This window comes from Haliotis rubra, unplaced genomic scaffold, assembly GCF_003918875.1.
Source record: "Haliotis rubra isolate DU_JTF1 unplaced genomic scaffold, ASM391887v1 Scf730, whole genome shotgun sequence".
NCBI classification, from domain to species: Eukaryota; Metazoa; Mollusca; class Gastropoda; order Lepetellida; family Haliotidae; genus Haliotis; species Haliotis rubra.
This window is the reverse complement of record NW_025767447.1, coordinates 157,865-172,148: the sequence shown is the minus strand read 5'-3', so window position 1 is coordinate 172,148 and position 14,284 is coordinate 157,865. Positions and strand designations below refer to the sequence as shown.

The 14,284-nt window shown below is 46.6% G+C and overlaps 3 protein-coding genes across 4 annotated transcripts in view; 2 read left to right on the top strand and 1 right to left on the bottom strand.

Moving 5' to 3' along the window:
* Window positions 1-780, top strand: part of LOC124259635 (protocadherin Fat 3-like) — a 28,510-nt gene extending 27,730 nt beyond the window's left edge. For both annotated transcript variants that reach the window (XM_046693806.1, XM_046693807.1), the window contains exon 13: window positions 218-780. In XM_046693806.1, coding sequence (XP_046549762.1) covers window positions 218-601 — 384 coding nt within the window. In that variant the 3' untranslated portion in view covers window positions 602-780. The remainder of the gene's footprint in view (window positions 1-217) is intronic.
* Window positions 781-5,204: 4,424 nt separating this feature from the next.
* On the top strand, window positions 5,205-5,748 carry LOC124259640 (uncharacterized PE-PGRS family protein PE_PGRS46-like). The gene is made up of 2 exons (XM_046693812.1): window positions 5,205-5,514; window positions 5,651-5,748. The coding sequence occupies exons 1-2, from the start codon at window positions 5,205-5,207 to the stop codon at window positions 5,746-5,748; spliced, it is 408 nt and encodes a 135-aa protein (XP_046549768.1).
* A 385-nt stretch (window positions 5,749-6,133) lies between these two features.
* On the bottom strand, window positions 6,134-13,596 carry LOC124259638 (extensin-like). The gene is made up of 3 exons (XM_046693811.1): window positions 13,541-13,596; window positions 7,305-7,872; window positions 6,134-7,174 (listed from the first exon to the last, which is right to left on the bottom strand). Exons 1-3 carry the CDS (start codon window positions 13,594-13,596, stop codon window positions 6,134-6,136), a joined length of 1,665 nt encoding a protein of 554 aa, XP_046549767.1.
* Window positions 13,597-14,284: the final 688 nt, after the last annotated feature.

Here is a 14,284-nt window from a genome sequence, read left to right as displayed (position 1 = left end):
TTAAAATCAGTGTCAAAATGGTATGTTTCGTGCATAAGTCGATCCCCCGCGATGGGGTCCTAATCGCGGCAAACACAGACCACAGACAACTGGCAGTTACCAATAATTATAACTTCTACAGACTGGTTTTTTTGGTCCTCAAAATTCGGCTTATAGACGGTCATATACGGTATATAAATACAGGCGTAAGGTGTTACAGTGGTCGTCAATGTTTCAGGTCATCGCTCGTGAAGTCAACACCGCGGAGAACTTTTTCGGCAAGGCCAGCGTCGTGTTGACGATAGAGAAGGTGGAGGAGCCGTCAACGACCGCGGCACCCCTGGAGGAGAACACCCTCACAACGTCGGACATCGTGGTCTTCGTCGTGGGTTTCCTGGTCCTCCTCAATGTCCTTACCTCCGTCACGATCTGCTTCCTGATGCGGGCCCGGAGTCGGAAGGAGGGCCTCAACAGGACCGGCTCCAAATACTACATAAAAAATCGTCCAACCAACGACTTCACCAACCACGGCCTCCACAACCCCAGCACCACCGAGATGGTGGAGGTCGACCCTGAGATATCGGTCTGCCCCAGGGTGGGGAATGGGGAGTTTGCTGAGTAACTGTTGGGATAGAGAGTTTAAAAAACCCGAGTTGGGGCCTGGTTAGAGAGTTCGGAGCGTACCGAGCGTAGTCGGGCTCAGGGAGTAGAAGGGGTTAGGGAGGGCTTAGAGAGAGTACGGGTTATGGGAGGGAGTAAGAGTACACGGATTATGGGAAGGATCAGGAAGCGCGCATTATAGGCGGGGTTAGGGAGTGTACGGAGCTTCGGAGGGGTAGGACGTATACTGGTTATATGAGGGGTAGGGGGTTTATCCGGATTAGGGGTAGGGGTGGGTGGGTGGGTTAGGGTTTATACGGATGGATTATAGGAGGGGTTAGGGTTTATACGGATTATGGGAGGGTTAGGGTTTATACGGATGGATTAAAGGAGGGGTTAGGGTTTATACGGATGGATTAAAGGAGGGTTAGGGTTTATACGGATGATGGGGGGGTTAGGGTTTATACGGATTATGGGAGGGGTTAGGGTATACGGATTATGGGAGGGTTAGGGTTTATACGGATTATGGGAGGGTTAGGGTTTATACGGATTTGGGAGAGGGTTAGGAAGTATACAGGTGATGGGGGTTAAGGGTTGATACGGATTATAGGAGGGTTAGGGTGTATACGGATTATGGGAGGGTTAGGGTTTATACGGATTATGGGAGGGTTAGGGAGTATACAGGTAATGAGAGGGTTAGGGTTTAAACGGATTATGGGAGGGGTTAGGAGGTTTATACGGATTATGGGAGGGTTAGGGTTTAGTATACGGATTATGGGAGGGGTTAGGGTTTATACGGATTATGGGAGGGTTAGGGTTTATACGGATTTGGGGAGGGTTAGGAAGTATACATGTGATGGGGGTTAAGGTTGATACGGATTATAGGAGGGTTAGGGTGTATACGGATTATGGGAGGGGTTAGGGTTTATACGGATTATGGGAGGGTTAGGGTTTATACAGTTTGGGGAGGGGGTTAGGGAGTATACAGGTGATGGGGGGGTTAAGGTTGATACGGATTATGGGAGGGGTTAGGGTGTATACGGATTATGGGAGGGGGTAGGGTGTGTACGGGTGATGGTAGGGGTTAGCGAGTATACGGATTATTGTAGGGGTACGGGAATATGGGCTGGATTAAGGAGAGTGAGGAGTAGGGGTGAATTGTTAGGCTGTTAGGCATTGTATACATACCGAATTATACTACAAGCAAGATCTGTGTGGAAATCATAATTAGCCTGTGATATATGTTTATACGTGGTTTATAAGAAATTGTATTAGGATCTTTTACTAACTTATGACGGCGTTCCTGGGCAATGTGTCACTATCAGACATGGAAGCGTTGTTGAGTTTGTCGTGTTTTTGTGATCTCAACGATTGATCGCATTATATATACGCATTGATTAGTTCAGAATTTCTTTTTAACTTTGTTGATATTTAACCCTGTGTATGTCTGGCCACTTTAGATCCGTGTGGAGTGATGTTTGATGTTTACAAGCGTGATGTCATGCTGTGTTGTTATACATATTTATCTAGCTACATCTCCGTCCACTCAGGTGTCGCTGGGAGCCTGACCGTTGTTGAACACCTTATAGTCATGCTGCATTTAGTCGATGGCATGGATGTGATTATGTTTTTTACCATAGCATTTTTGCAATAAGCAACGTAAAACACAGACAAGCAATCATTCTGATGAACAGCTTGCAATATAGTCATATTTATTCTCTTTTTCTCATAGCTTTTGAAAATACGTGTGTAATATTATTTTATTTCATATTTTTGCAAATCTTTATGCATATGTTCTATATCATCAATATCCCGTCCACAATACATACACCACAAAGTGAACGTTACTCACAGCCAACTGGCATGTGGAGACTATATATTATTCAGATTATACACACAAATAAATGGACACGGTTCTGTAAGAGTGCGGGGCGGTGGGGGAAGCCTAGTGGTTATAGCGTCCGTTTGTTTCACATGGGTACAATCTGTGACGCCCATTTCTGGGCCACCCGCCGTGATATTGCTGGAATATTGCTAAAATCGGCGTAAAACCAAACTCACTCACTCTGTTAGAATGTTTAATGCTACCTTTAAGGCTCTGTCAGGGAGGTGGAGTAGCATCGCTGTACAAACGTTTCAAAGTTTAAACTATTATGTTCATGACAAATATTTTGGGCAATTTATGTTTGGTATATTACAATATGCACTAAAATTAAGTTCGCATATACAAGGGTCCTATTTCAGCAATTATTTCTTTGTGCAGTCGTTATTGAAATTGTCAGGTTGATTGGTGTATTCCTCGTTATTTTATACCTCGTGAGGTAGGAATTTAATAACGATATGACATTGCTTGTGGATGTGTTGCCGACATAGTCACACCACATGTCCATGAATATGTACACGCAGCTAAAGAAAACATTTTACATCTCACCTGTTTAGTAAGACAACATATACAGACACTCGACAGGGTGCGGCTGTATCTACAACGAGATACTACTGGACACGTCCTGTAAAATGTCCGGTACAATTATTTGTGTTCATATACCCTCAGACGGACAGACAGATATTTTATTAAAGTCTCACTTCGTATGTACAATATAAAGCAATAGACAAGTCAATAAAACAACATCGCTCATGTCGATGGTGGTGGTACGTCGTCTACCGTTCCTGGCGCTGTCAGAAACCACACACCGTTTGATTTTGTAAACTCTTCCCAGGATGACTACATTTTCTCACAGAATTTACAATTTGATCATGGCCCCTGTGGCAGTCATATTAAGTGCTATTGTGACCCATTGCTCGGTCGACCATAGCTTGTGTATCATTATGGATCAATGTAATATTATATACGCAGTAAGTCTTGTAACATTGTATTTTATGTTTTGTATTTTTAACCCGGCAGTGACCTATTGTCGCCACTATACAAATATAAATGGGGATTTTCTGTGACACTCAAATTTTGGTTTAGCGTTTCAACGAGTCATTTTCGTGTATTGATGTGTAATAAAATGTACAGGGCTTTATGTTTGGTGCGTGGAAGTATTATTTCATCATGGAGCATTTTGATTATATAGCTTATCACGACGTACATTCATATTGTCTAATTCTTTTACCAGTGTAGCACCGACATGATCTTTATTTGATAATTTGCTTTTAAAAAAAATTCAATTCCAAAAAGATTCCAAAAAAGGGAGGTGAGCTCTAGAGCATCCGTATTCATTCCTGTCGGTGAGTGTACGGTATGTATTTACTGTTATCATTCCCTTCCCCGGACGTCTGACTGTATTGTGTTACGAGTTCAGTTACCGCCTGTCGGTCTATCTTGCGTTTTACGCTTAAAGATCACCATGCGCACTGATCGTACCTAATCATTTCACAGACTGATTAATCTGAAACAGAAGCAATTTCGATATTTATTTGTTTAAAGATGCAACACGGAAAATGGTATCGATGTATAATGTTGTTCAGTGCATGAAGTTAGATACTGGAATATATCAACAGAGGTCTATCAATTATTTACAACCTCCGTGTAGCCTACATTACAATGCTCTCAACATACTGTGATACTGTAATAGTGTATAGCTTTACAATGTATGTATTAATTTGTGTATTTAACAGATATAGCGTTAGTCGTACACTTTAAACATCACTGTGAACAATGTATTTAAAGTGTAAAATATTATCTGTATATGTTATAGTACATATTTATCACGTGCAGATAGGAACCAGATATATGCTTGATAAATGCTTGACAAGAACCACATAAATGCTTGATATTAGTTTGATCTATGTTTGAGAAGAACCAGATCTTATGCTTGACATATGAATTATAGTTATGATTGACGGTGTGCTTGACACGAGCAAGACGTACCCGAATTATGCTTGACTCTAAAAAGATGCTATGCTTGACATCGCTCTGATCCTATTCTTCACTCACAAGCCAGATTAAAGAGGATCGGTTGGACCATGCAAATAGAAAATATTGTATTGTACATGATTTGTCAAATGGCAGTAATACCAAAATATTTTGTACGTTCGAGCACATATTATAATAAGATGTACTTCAATAAATCGTACTATCCTATGGTTGTGACAGTTGTGTGTTTCCCTTTGTCTCTAACCCGAGTACAGTGCCTGTGATAGGAGTGCAGTTCTAATTGATGAGGGTGAAAGTGTTTGAAGCGCCATGAAAATGTCACTGTGTGCTGTCAATGCCGTCTTAGTGCTGGGGGCTGGGTGCTGGATGCTGGGGGCTGGTGGTGGATGGTGGGTGCTGGGTGCTGGGTGCTGGATGCTGGGGGCTGGTGGTGGATGGTGGAAGGTGGATGGTGGGTGCTGGGTGCTGGGGGCTGGTGGTGGATGGTGGATGGTGGATGGTGGATGGTGGATGGTGGATGGTGGGTGCTGGGGCTGGGGGCTGGTGGTGGATGGTGGGTGCTGGGTGCTGGATGCTGGATGCTGGATGCTGGGGAGCTGGTGGTGGATGGTGGATGGTGGATGGTGGGTGCTGGGTGCTGGGTGCTGGGTGCTGGGTGCTGGAGGTGCTGGATGCTGAGGGGCTGGTGGTGGATGGTGGATGGTGGGTGCTGGGTGCTGGGTGCTGAAGGGCTGGTGGTGGATGGTGGATGGTGGATGGTGGAGTGCTGGATGCTGGGTGCTGGATGCTGGATGCTGGGGATGCTGCTGAGTGGTGGATGGTGGATGGTGGAGTGCTGGGGCTGGTGGTGGATGGTGGTGGGGAGCTGGTGGTGGATGGTGGAGTGCTGGGTGCTGGGTGCTGGATGCTGGGGGGAGCAGGTGGTGGATGGTGGATGGTGGATGGTGGGTGCTGGGGTGCTGGGGCTGGGGAGCTGGATGCTGGGGAGCTGGTGGTGGATGAGTGGATGGTGGGTGCTGGGTGCTGGGTGCTGAGGGGCTGGTGGTGGATGGTGGATGGTGGGTGCTGGGTGCTGGGGCTGGTGGTGGATGGTGGATGTTGGATGTTGGGTGCTGGGTGCTGGGTGCTGGGTGCTGGATGCTGGAGTGCTGGATGCTGGATGCTGGGGCTGGTGGTGGATGGTGGATGGTGGAGTGCTGGGAGGAGCTGGTGGTGGTGGATGGTGGGGGCTGGTGGTGGATGGTGGAGTGCTGGAGTGCTGGGTGCTGGATGCTGGGGGCTACAGGGGCTGAGGCTGGTGGTGGATGGTGGATGGTGGATGGTGGATGGTGGGTGCTACTGGAGTGCTAGGAGCTGGATGCACTGAGGGCTGGTGGTGGATGGTGGATGGTGGATGAGTGGTAGGTGCTGGAGTGCTGGGGGGCTGAGTGAGTGGATGGTGGGTGCTGGAGTGCTGAGGGCTGGTGGTGGATGGTGTGGGTGCTGGGTGCTGGAGTGCTAGGGGCTAGGGAGCTAGTGGTGGATGGTAGGTGCTGGGTGCTGGGTGTTGGGTGCTGGATGCTGGGGAGCTGAGTGGTGGATGAGTGGGGAGCTGGATGGTAGAGGAGCTGGATACTGGAGTGCTGGATACTGGAGTGCTGGATGCTACAGGTTGCTGAAGTGAGTGGATGGTAGGTGCTAGAGTGCTGGGTGCTGGAGTGCACTGGGGTGCTGGATGCTGGATGCTGGAGGCTGGATGCTGGAGTGCTGGATGCTGGGGAGCTGGATGCTGAGGGGCTGGTAGTGGATGGTGGATGGTGGATAGTGGAGTGCTGGAGTGCTGGAGTGCTGGGTGCTGGAGTGCTGGTGCTGGGTGCTGGGTACTGGTGGTGGATGAGTGGATGGTGGAGTGCTACAGGTGCTGGAGTGCTGGGAGGCTGGTGGTGGATGGTGGATGGTGGATGGTAGGTGCTGGAGTGCTGGGGCTGGTGGTGGAGTGCAGGTGAGTGCTGGGTGCACTGAGGGCACAGAGAGCTGGTGGTGGATAGTGGATAGTGGGGAGCTGGATGGTGGGGAGCTGGATGGTAGGGGCTGGATGCTGAGGAGGCTGGTGGTGGATGCTGAGGGAGCTGGATGCTGGGGGCGCTGGATGCTGGGGGGCTGGATGCTAGGGAGCTGGTGGTGGATGGTGGATGGTGGATGGTAGGGGCAGCTGGAGTGCTGGGGAGCTGGATGCTGGGGGCTGGATGCTGGGGAGCTGGATGCTGGGGAAACTGGTGGTGGATGGTGGATGGTGGGGTGCTGGGTGCTGGGGAGCTGGATGCTGGGGGCTGGTGGTGGATGGTGGATGGTGGGGAGCTGAATACTGGGGAGCTGGATGCTGGGGAGGCTAGTGGTGGATGGTGGATGGTGGATGGTGGGGGCTGGATGGTGTGGGGGCTGGATGTGGTGGCTGGATGCTGTAGAGGCTGGTGGTGGTGGATGCTGGGGGCTGGATGCTGGGGAGCTGGATGCTAGGGACTGGATGCTGAGGGGTGGATGGTGGATGGTGGATGGTGGATGGTGGGGAGCTGGATGCAGGAGCTGGATGCTGGGGGGGCTGGATGCACTAAGAGCTGGTGGTGGATGCTGGGGGCTGGATGCTGGGGAGGCTGGATGCTGGGGAGCTGGATGCTGGGAGCTGAGTGGTGGATCGTGGATGGTGGGGAGCTGGAGTGCTGGGGAGCTGGATGCTAGGGGCTGGTGGTGGATAGTGGATGGTGGATGAGTGGATGCTAGGGGCTGGATGCTGGGGAGCTGGATGCTGGGGAGCTGGGTGCTAGAGGCTGGTGAGTGGATGCTGGGGAGCTGGATGCTAGAGGCTGGATACTAGGGAGCTGGATGCTGACTGAGGAGCTGGAGTGGTGGATGGTGGATGGTGGATGGTAGAGGGAGCTGGAGTGCTGGGGAGCTGGATGCACAGGGAGCTGGTGGTGGATGGTGGATGGTGGATGGTGGATGGTGGGAGCTGAATACTGGGGCGCTGGATGCTGGGGAGCTGGATGCTGGGGCTGAGTGGTGGATGGTGGATGGTGGGTGTGCTGGAGTGCTGGGGAGCTGGATGCTGGGGGCTGGTGGTGGATGGTGGATGAGTGGATGGTGGGGAGCTGAATACTGGGGAGCTGGATGCTGAGGGGGCTGGTGGTGGATGGTGGATGGTGGATGGTGGGAGGCTGGATGGTGGGGAGCTGGATGCTAGGGAGCTGGATGCTGAGGGGAGCTGGATGCACAGGGAGCTAGTGGTGGATGCTGGGGAGCTGGATGCTGGGGGCTGGATGCTGGGGGCTGGTGGTGGATGGTGGATGGTGGGGAGCTGGAGTGCTGGGGAGCTGGATGCTAGGGGCTGGTGGTGGATGGTGGATGGTAGGGAGCTGGATGGTGGGGGCTGGATGCTGGGGCTGAGTGGTGGATGGTGGATGGTGGGGGCTGGGTGCTAGGGGCTGGATGCTGGGGAGCTGGATGCTGGGGGCTGAGTGGTGGATGGTGGATGGTGGGGAGCTGGATGGTGGGGGAGCTGGATGGTAGAGGGCTGGATGGTAGGGAGCTGGATGCTGGGGGGGCTGAGTGGTGGATGGTGGATGGTGGATGGTGGATGGTGGCTGGTGGTGGATGCTAGGGGCTGGATGCTGGGGGCTGGATGCTGGGGGCTGGTGGTGGATGGTGGATGGTGGATGGTGGGTGCTGGGTGCTTGGAAGTAACTGATTCGGTAACAACACAGGGGGCCCAGTCTCAGTCAGATACCACACGCTCGCCTCAAACTACCTGATCGTGCTCAAAATAACTTGAGCAAAAATACGTGATGTTATTAGACTCCATCACGTCAGTGTCTCCTTCAATCTAATTAACGTGGAAATGTCAAAAATATCACAAAAGCAAGGTTTCCACAAGTTGGAAATATCGACTTTAAAGTTTAAGGATAGGATAGAAAATATATAATGCCTCCGAAAACGCTTATGAATAAAATAATACTTCAAATTGTAGAAACAAACGATACCACAAATATATATTCATATAAGAGGCTGTTTATTTTTTATATATCACACCAAAACTGGCATTATGAGATAAACAGTTCAAGTTTCCTTACCCACTACGCTTCATTCAAGTTTTCACTGGAAAGAGAATCATATATCACGAACATGAGGAACAAACAACAAATAAGAGTCTACTTCAAATTTAGAGCTTCGCTAACAATCTTTAAGATAAACAAGCTAAGAACCAATAAAGATACAACGGCAATCAACCCCATCTGTGAACTTTGTATTCATAACCTTAATGAAGATGAGAACCATGTATTTTTTGTTTGTGATAAGTATAATCAAGCCAGAACTCTATATCTACAGAAGCTACAATCAGTCTACAGAGGCCCACTTACCATTCAGGCAATTTTCATGTCACAAAATAGTAATGTACAGCATCTAACAGCTATCTATCTCAATGAGATATTCAAAATAAGATCAATATGAAACTCAAATGTTTATGATCACGTGTAATCTAAATTGTATATGTCAACTGTATCATAGGTCTTATGGCCCAAATACTACTTAATAAACTTCTCTCTCTCTCGGCTGTTTATTTTTGTTATTTAGGCTCATGGTTTCAATTTACTGAGCAGATGCAAAAGCATGTTGATGTTACAATACCCTTTAATGTCAATAATGGATTTGTTGGACTTACAAATTAGTGAGGTATAAGAAATGTGTTTCTGTAGTCGCTTACATTTGTCTATCTCGTGATGCACACAACCTTTCTACATTGTTCGTTAACGCGGAGATGCTCCACCCAATGATGTTATGGCATGGGGAACATGCGACGTAACGCAAGCACCCTAGATATGCTCATGTAATGATAACGAAACTTCATCGGTAGTAATGATGGAATGTGCAGAAAGCCGTCCGATATAAAACGTTTATATATATTTCAATTATTAATTGGTTTATAAAATTGTACTCAAGACATTTCTATTCAATTCGAAACGTCAACGTAAACGATAATCTCTCCGTGTCAGTGATCAGCAGTAATGCGTTATAGACTAAAGTATCACCGTAAACCTAATCATCCCGGACCGTTACACGGCCCTGAGGAGTAGTTAACTGGATAATAGTTTCTCGACATACTGTCTACCTCTAAACATTGCTTCCCTGAATATCTAGATGCAAGGTTAATTTCGGCTTGTTATTTTTGTAGAGATACTGGTTATATTGTAAGATGATGTATCTTAAATTATTTCCACTATTTTCTTTTGCACTATTTCATACTGCATTACTGATATTGTCTTGAGCTACAATGCTAATCTAGATATCCACCTATGGTTCCAAGTTCGGTTGTGTAATGGCCAAATCTCAAAACACTGGCTATCTCAAAATGTCCAGTTCTGTTGTCCAGTTCAAATATCACTAATTTAATCTCTATTTTTCAAGTCTCTCCGGTCCCTTCATTTTGGTCACCCGTGAAGACCAGGGTTAGAATTGATCTTCAGTAACCCATGCTTGTTGTAAGAGGCGACTAACGGGATCGGGTGGTCAGGCTCGCTGACTTGGTTGACACATGTCATCGTATCCCAATTGTGTAGATCAATGCTCATGCCGTTGATCACTGGATTGTCTGGTGTAGACTCGAGTATTTACAGACCACCGCCATATAGCTGGAATATTGCTGAGTGCGACGTAATACTAACTCACTCACTCACTCATTTTGGTGAGTCACATCCCAATATCTGTAAAAGAGCTTCAGTTTCAATTGCTGACAAACAGACCTTTACACCTGGACAACTGCTGAGCAACAGACCTTTACACCTGGACAACTGCTGACCAACAGACCTTTACACCTGGACAATTGCTGACCAACAGACCTTTACACCTGGACAACTGCTGACCAACAGACCTTTACACCTGGACAATTGCTGAGCAACAGACCTTTACACCTGGACAACTGCTGACCAACATACCTTTACACCTGGACAATTGCTGACCAACAGACCTTTACACCTGGACAATTGCTGGGCAACAGACCTTTACACCTGGACAATTGCTGACCAACAGACCTTTACACCTGGACAATTGCTGACCAACAGACCTTTACACCTGGACAACTGCTGAGCAACAGACCTTTACACCTAGACAACTGCTGACCAACATACCTTTACACCTAGACAACTGCTGAGCAACAGACCTTTACACCTGGACAACTGCTGAGCAACAGACCTTTACACCTGGACAATTGCTGAGCAACAGACCGTTACACCTGGACAATTGCTGAGCAACAGACCTTTACACCTGGACAACTGCTGAACAACAGACCTTTACACCTGGACAATTGCTGAGCAGCAGACCTTTACACCTGGACAATTGCTGACCAACAGAACTTTACACCTGGACAATTGCTGACCAACAGACCTTTACACCTGGACAACTGCTGACCAACAGACCTTTACACCTGGACAATTGCTGACCAACAGACCTTTACACCTGGACAATTGCTGATCATCAGACCTTTACACCTAGACAATTGCTAACCAACAGACCTTTACACCTGGACAATTGCTGACCAACAGACCTTTACACCTGGAAAATTGCTGACCAACAGACCTTTACACCTAGACAATTGCTGACCAACAGACCTTTACACCTGGACAACTGCTGACCAACAGACCTTTACACCTGGACAATTGCTGGGCAACAGACCTTTACACCTGGACAATTGCTGACCAACAGACCTTTACACCTGGACAACTGCTGAGCAACAGACCTTTACACCTAGACAACTGCTGACCAACATACCTTTACACCTAGACAACTGCTGAGCAACAGACCTTTACACCTGGACAACTGCTGAGCAACAGACCTTTACACCTGGACAATTGCTGAGCAACAGACCGTTACACCTGGACAATTGCTGAGCAACAGACCTTTACACCTGGACAACTGCTGAACAACAGACCTTTACACCTGGACAATTGCTGAGCAGCAGACCTTTACACCTGGACAATTGCTGACCAACAGAACTTTACACCTGGACAATTGCTGACCAACAGACCTTTACACCTGGACAACTGCTGATCATCAGACCTTTACACCTAGACAATTGCTAACCAACAGACCTTTACACCTAGACAATTGCTGACCAACAGACCTTTACACCTGGAAAATTGCTGACCAACAGACCTTTACACCTGGACAATTGCTGATCATCAGACCTTTACACCTAGACAATTGCTAACCAACAGACCTTTACACCTAGACAATTGCTGACCAACAGACCTTTACACCTGGAAAATTGCTGACCAACAGACCTTTACACCTGGACAATTGCTGACCAACAGACCTTTACACCTGGACAACTGCTGACCAACAGACCTTTACACCTGGACAATTGCTGATCAACAGACCTTTACACCTGGACAATTGCTGACCAACAGACCTTTACACCTGGACAATTGCTGACCAACAGACCTTTACACCTGGACAACTGCTGACCAACAGACCTTTATACCTGGACAACTGCTGACCAACAGACCTTTACACCTGGACAATACCCCAAAACTAAACTGACCGGTTCATACAGATAACAAGCTATTTTGCCATAAACGGCTTCGAATGAGATTAAACGGTATGGTAACGGACATAAAGCACAAAAACGTACTTCTTATGAGACGAATAATAATCAATAAAATAAAGGTAGTGATAAACGGGATTGACACGATTGAAAACATGTTTCGTGCATAACACAAGTTTATCATTAATACGTAACCCCCACGAGTATGTTACCCAACCATCCCTCAAAGTACTGGTGAACAACGCGTCAGTGTCCAGTAGATGGAGTGTCAGCCCGCTGAGCAGATGGTCAGTGGTTCGAATCCCGGCCCTATACCAACCGAAAACGCTAAAAGGTAGCACTGTATGGTCCTCCCACCGACAGACAGACAGACATGTACGTGCGCGTCGTTTTCTGCAATAATCTTGAAGGCGGCGTTGAACTCGTATTTGTGCTTGTCATCAACGTCTAAGGCCTACACAACCCCCAGTAACCAAGATCAAGCCGCCATAACACTGAAAGCGGCGTCACAAACATACAGAGGGAATGAGGTATAAACAGAGGAATATGAATTTCAACTTTATGATTACTTCGTAATTTGGTAAACAGGCTCTATGTGGTCCGTGTGAAGCGTGCCAGTCTTACAACTGACCGCTTTATAGCCTAGTAGAGACTTTATTTATTACTGAGACATTGAGTTCCAGTCCAAAAGGTGAATCCAGAGTATTTCCACAAATTCTATTTTTATGACCAGAGTGCCGTTGTACAAAACAACCTTAGCGCTACGACAGTCGTAACTCTATGTTACGGTCACCTAAGCCCTTAGATCGCTTTGTACAAGGGCAATCAGTGCCGTCGTGCGTTAAGCACTTTAAAACCTTGTTGTCTTTTGCCAACAGCATTTGACCTAACTTAATAGACACAAGAAAATAGCAACAACCCAGCGTTCTTAAAAGGGTTCAATTAATGGTACACAACCCATGTCGCGACTTGGACTTGTAATGGTTGCCCCTCTCAAAGACGTGGTGAAGCTAAACGGCGTCTCTGTGATAGCCAGGCTGTTAAGTCGTGGTAAGTTTTCTCTTGTCAATTACCACTAGCCTATCCCCACTCCCGCAAGCTGGTACCACGGTCGACTGCCTGGACGAGTGGACACAAACCCCATGCAAGAATACGTTCAGCAGATTAAAGTTAGGTCGTCAAATTCTGCTTTGATGAAATACATACGTGAACGCCAGAAAGCAACCAGCTTCAGTTATCGGACGAAACAGAATCGTTACGTCGTCACAGGTGAAATATTAGTAAAGGTTCCATTCATGGATCACTGGTAATCAGTGAGAGATGTGTAAACCTGTGTAAAGACGTGTAAAGGGTGGGACTTCTCTGTCCTACCGACAAACACTTCATGAGTTTACACAATTACACAATTTCCTTGCATTCGTGTAAAATCCTAACTCTACCGATATTAGCGATCTTGGGGCTAAGGTGATCGTAAAAGCATATCCACTCAAAGCTTACCATATAAATATACTAACCTCATGTAGTTGATGTAAAAATGCCAGCGACAGAACACCATTACATCAGGACCCATCACTTGTGTACAGATAGGTACTTTAAGGTTAAAAGAACGTAGACGTAATTATAGTACAGAACAATGGAATAGTGCCTATCCCGGATTCAATCATATAAAGCATATATTAACAATATCAGTAAATGCGCCATCGTGTCACTGGATGTTCTGGTGTATCACTTGATTGTCAGGTTTCTGATTAGGTGCTGTCGAGGAATTAGGTGCTGTCGAGGTGTCTGTTTCACGCAAATTGCCTGGATGGGTGTCACTACCAGGAGAGGAGGAGCCTTACCCTTTATACGAACACCTGGGGTAAGCACTGACTTACTGACTTTCAGTGATCTGTCCACATAACGTTCCTTCTTCTTTGCCATTTATGGAGAAGGTTTCCTCTGATTATCGATGTGGTATATCTACATGATTGTGTTACATTTACATGAGTGTTATATTTACATGATTGTTATATTTACATGATTGTTATATTTACATGAGTGTGTTACATTTACATGATTGTTATATTTACATGATTGTGTTACATTTACATGATTGTGTTATATTTACATGATTGTTATATTTACATGATTGTGTTACATTATATGATTGTGTTATATTTACATGATTGTTATATTTACAAGATTGTGTTACATTTACATGATTGTGTTACATTACATGATTGTTATATTTACATGATTGTTATATTTACACGATT

What these genes read in the sequence shown, in the direction of transcription:
- LOC124259640 (XM_046693812.1), top strand. Translation starts at nt 5,205, where the DNA reads ATGGTGGATGGTGGAGTGCTGGATGCTGGGTGCTGGATGCTGGATGCT. An exon ending in CTGGTGGTGGATGGTGGATG is followed by an intron (nt 5,515 to 5,650) that starts GTGGGTGCTGGG and finishes TGGATGGTGGAG; the next exon opens with TGCTGGGAGGAGCTGGTGGT.
- LOC124259638 (XM_046693811.1), bottom strand. Translation starts at nt 13,596, where the DNA reads ATGGGTCCTGATGTAATGGTGTTCTGTCGCTGGCATTTTTACATCAAC. An exon ending in TTTTACATCAACTACATGAG is followed by an intron (nt 7,873 to 13,540) that starts GTTAGTATATTT and finishes TCCACCACTCAG; the next exon opens with CCCCAGCATCCAGCCCCCAC. An exon ending in AGTCAGCATCCAGCTCCCTA is followed by an intron (nt 7,175 to 7,304) that starts GTATCCAGCCTC and finishes ATCCACCACCAG; the next exon opens with CCCCTAGCATCCAGCTCCCC.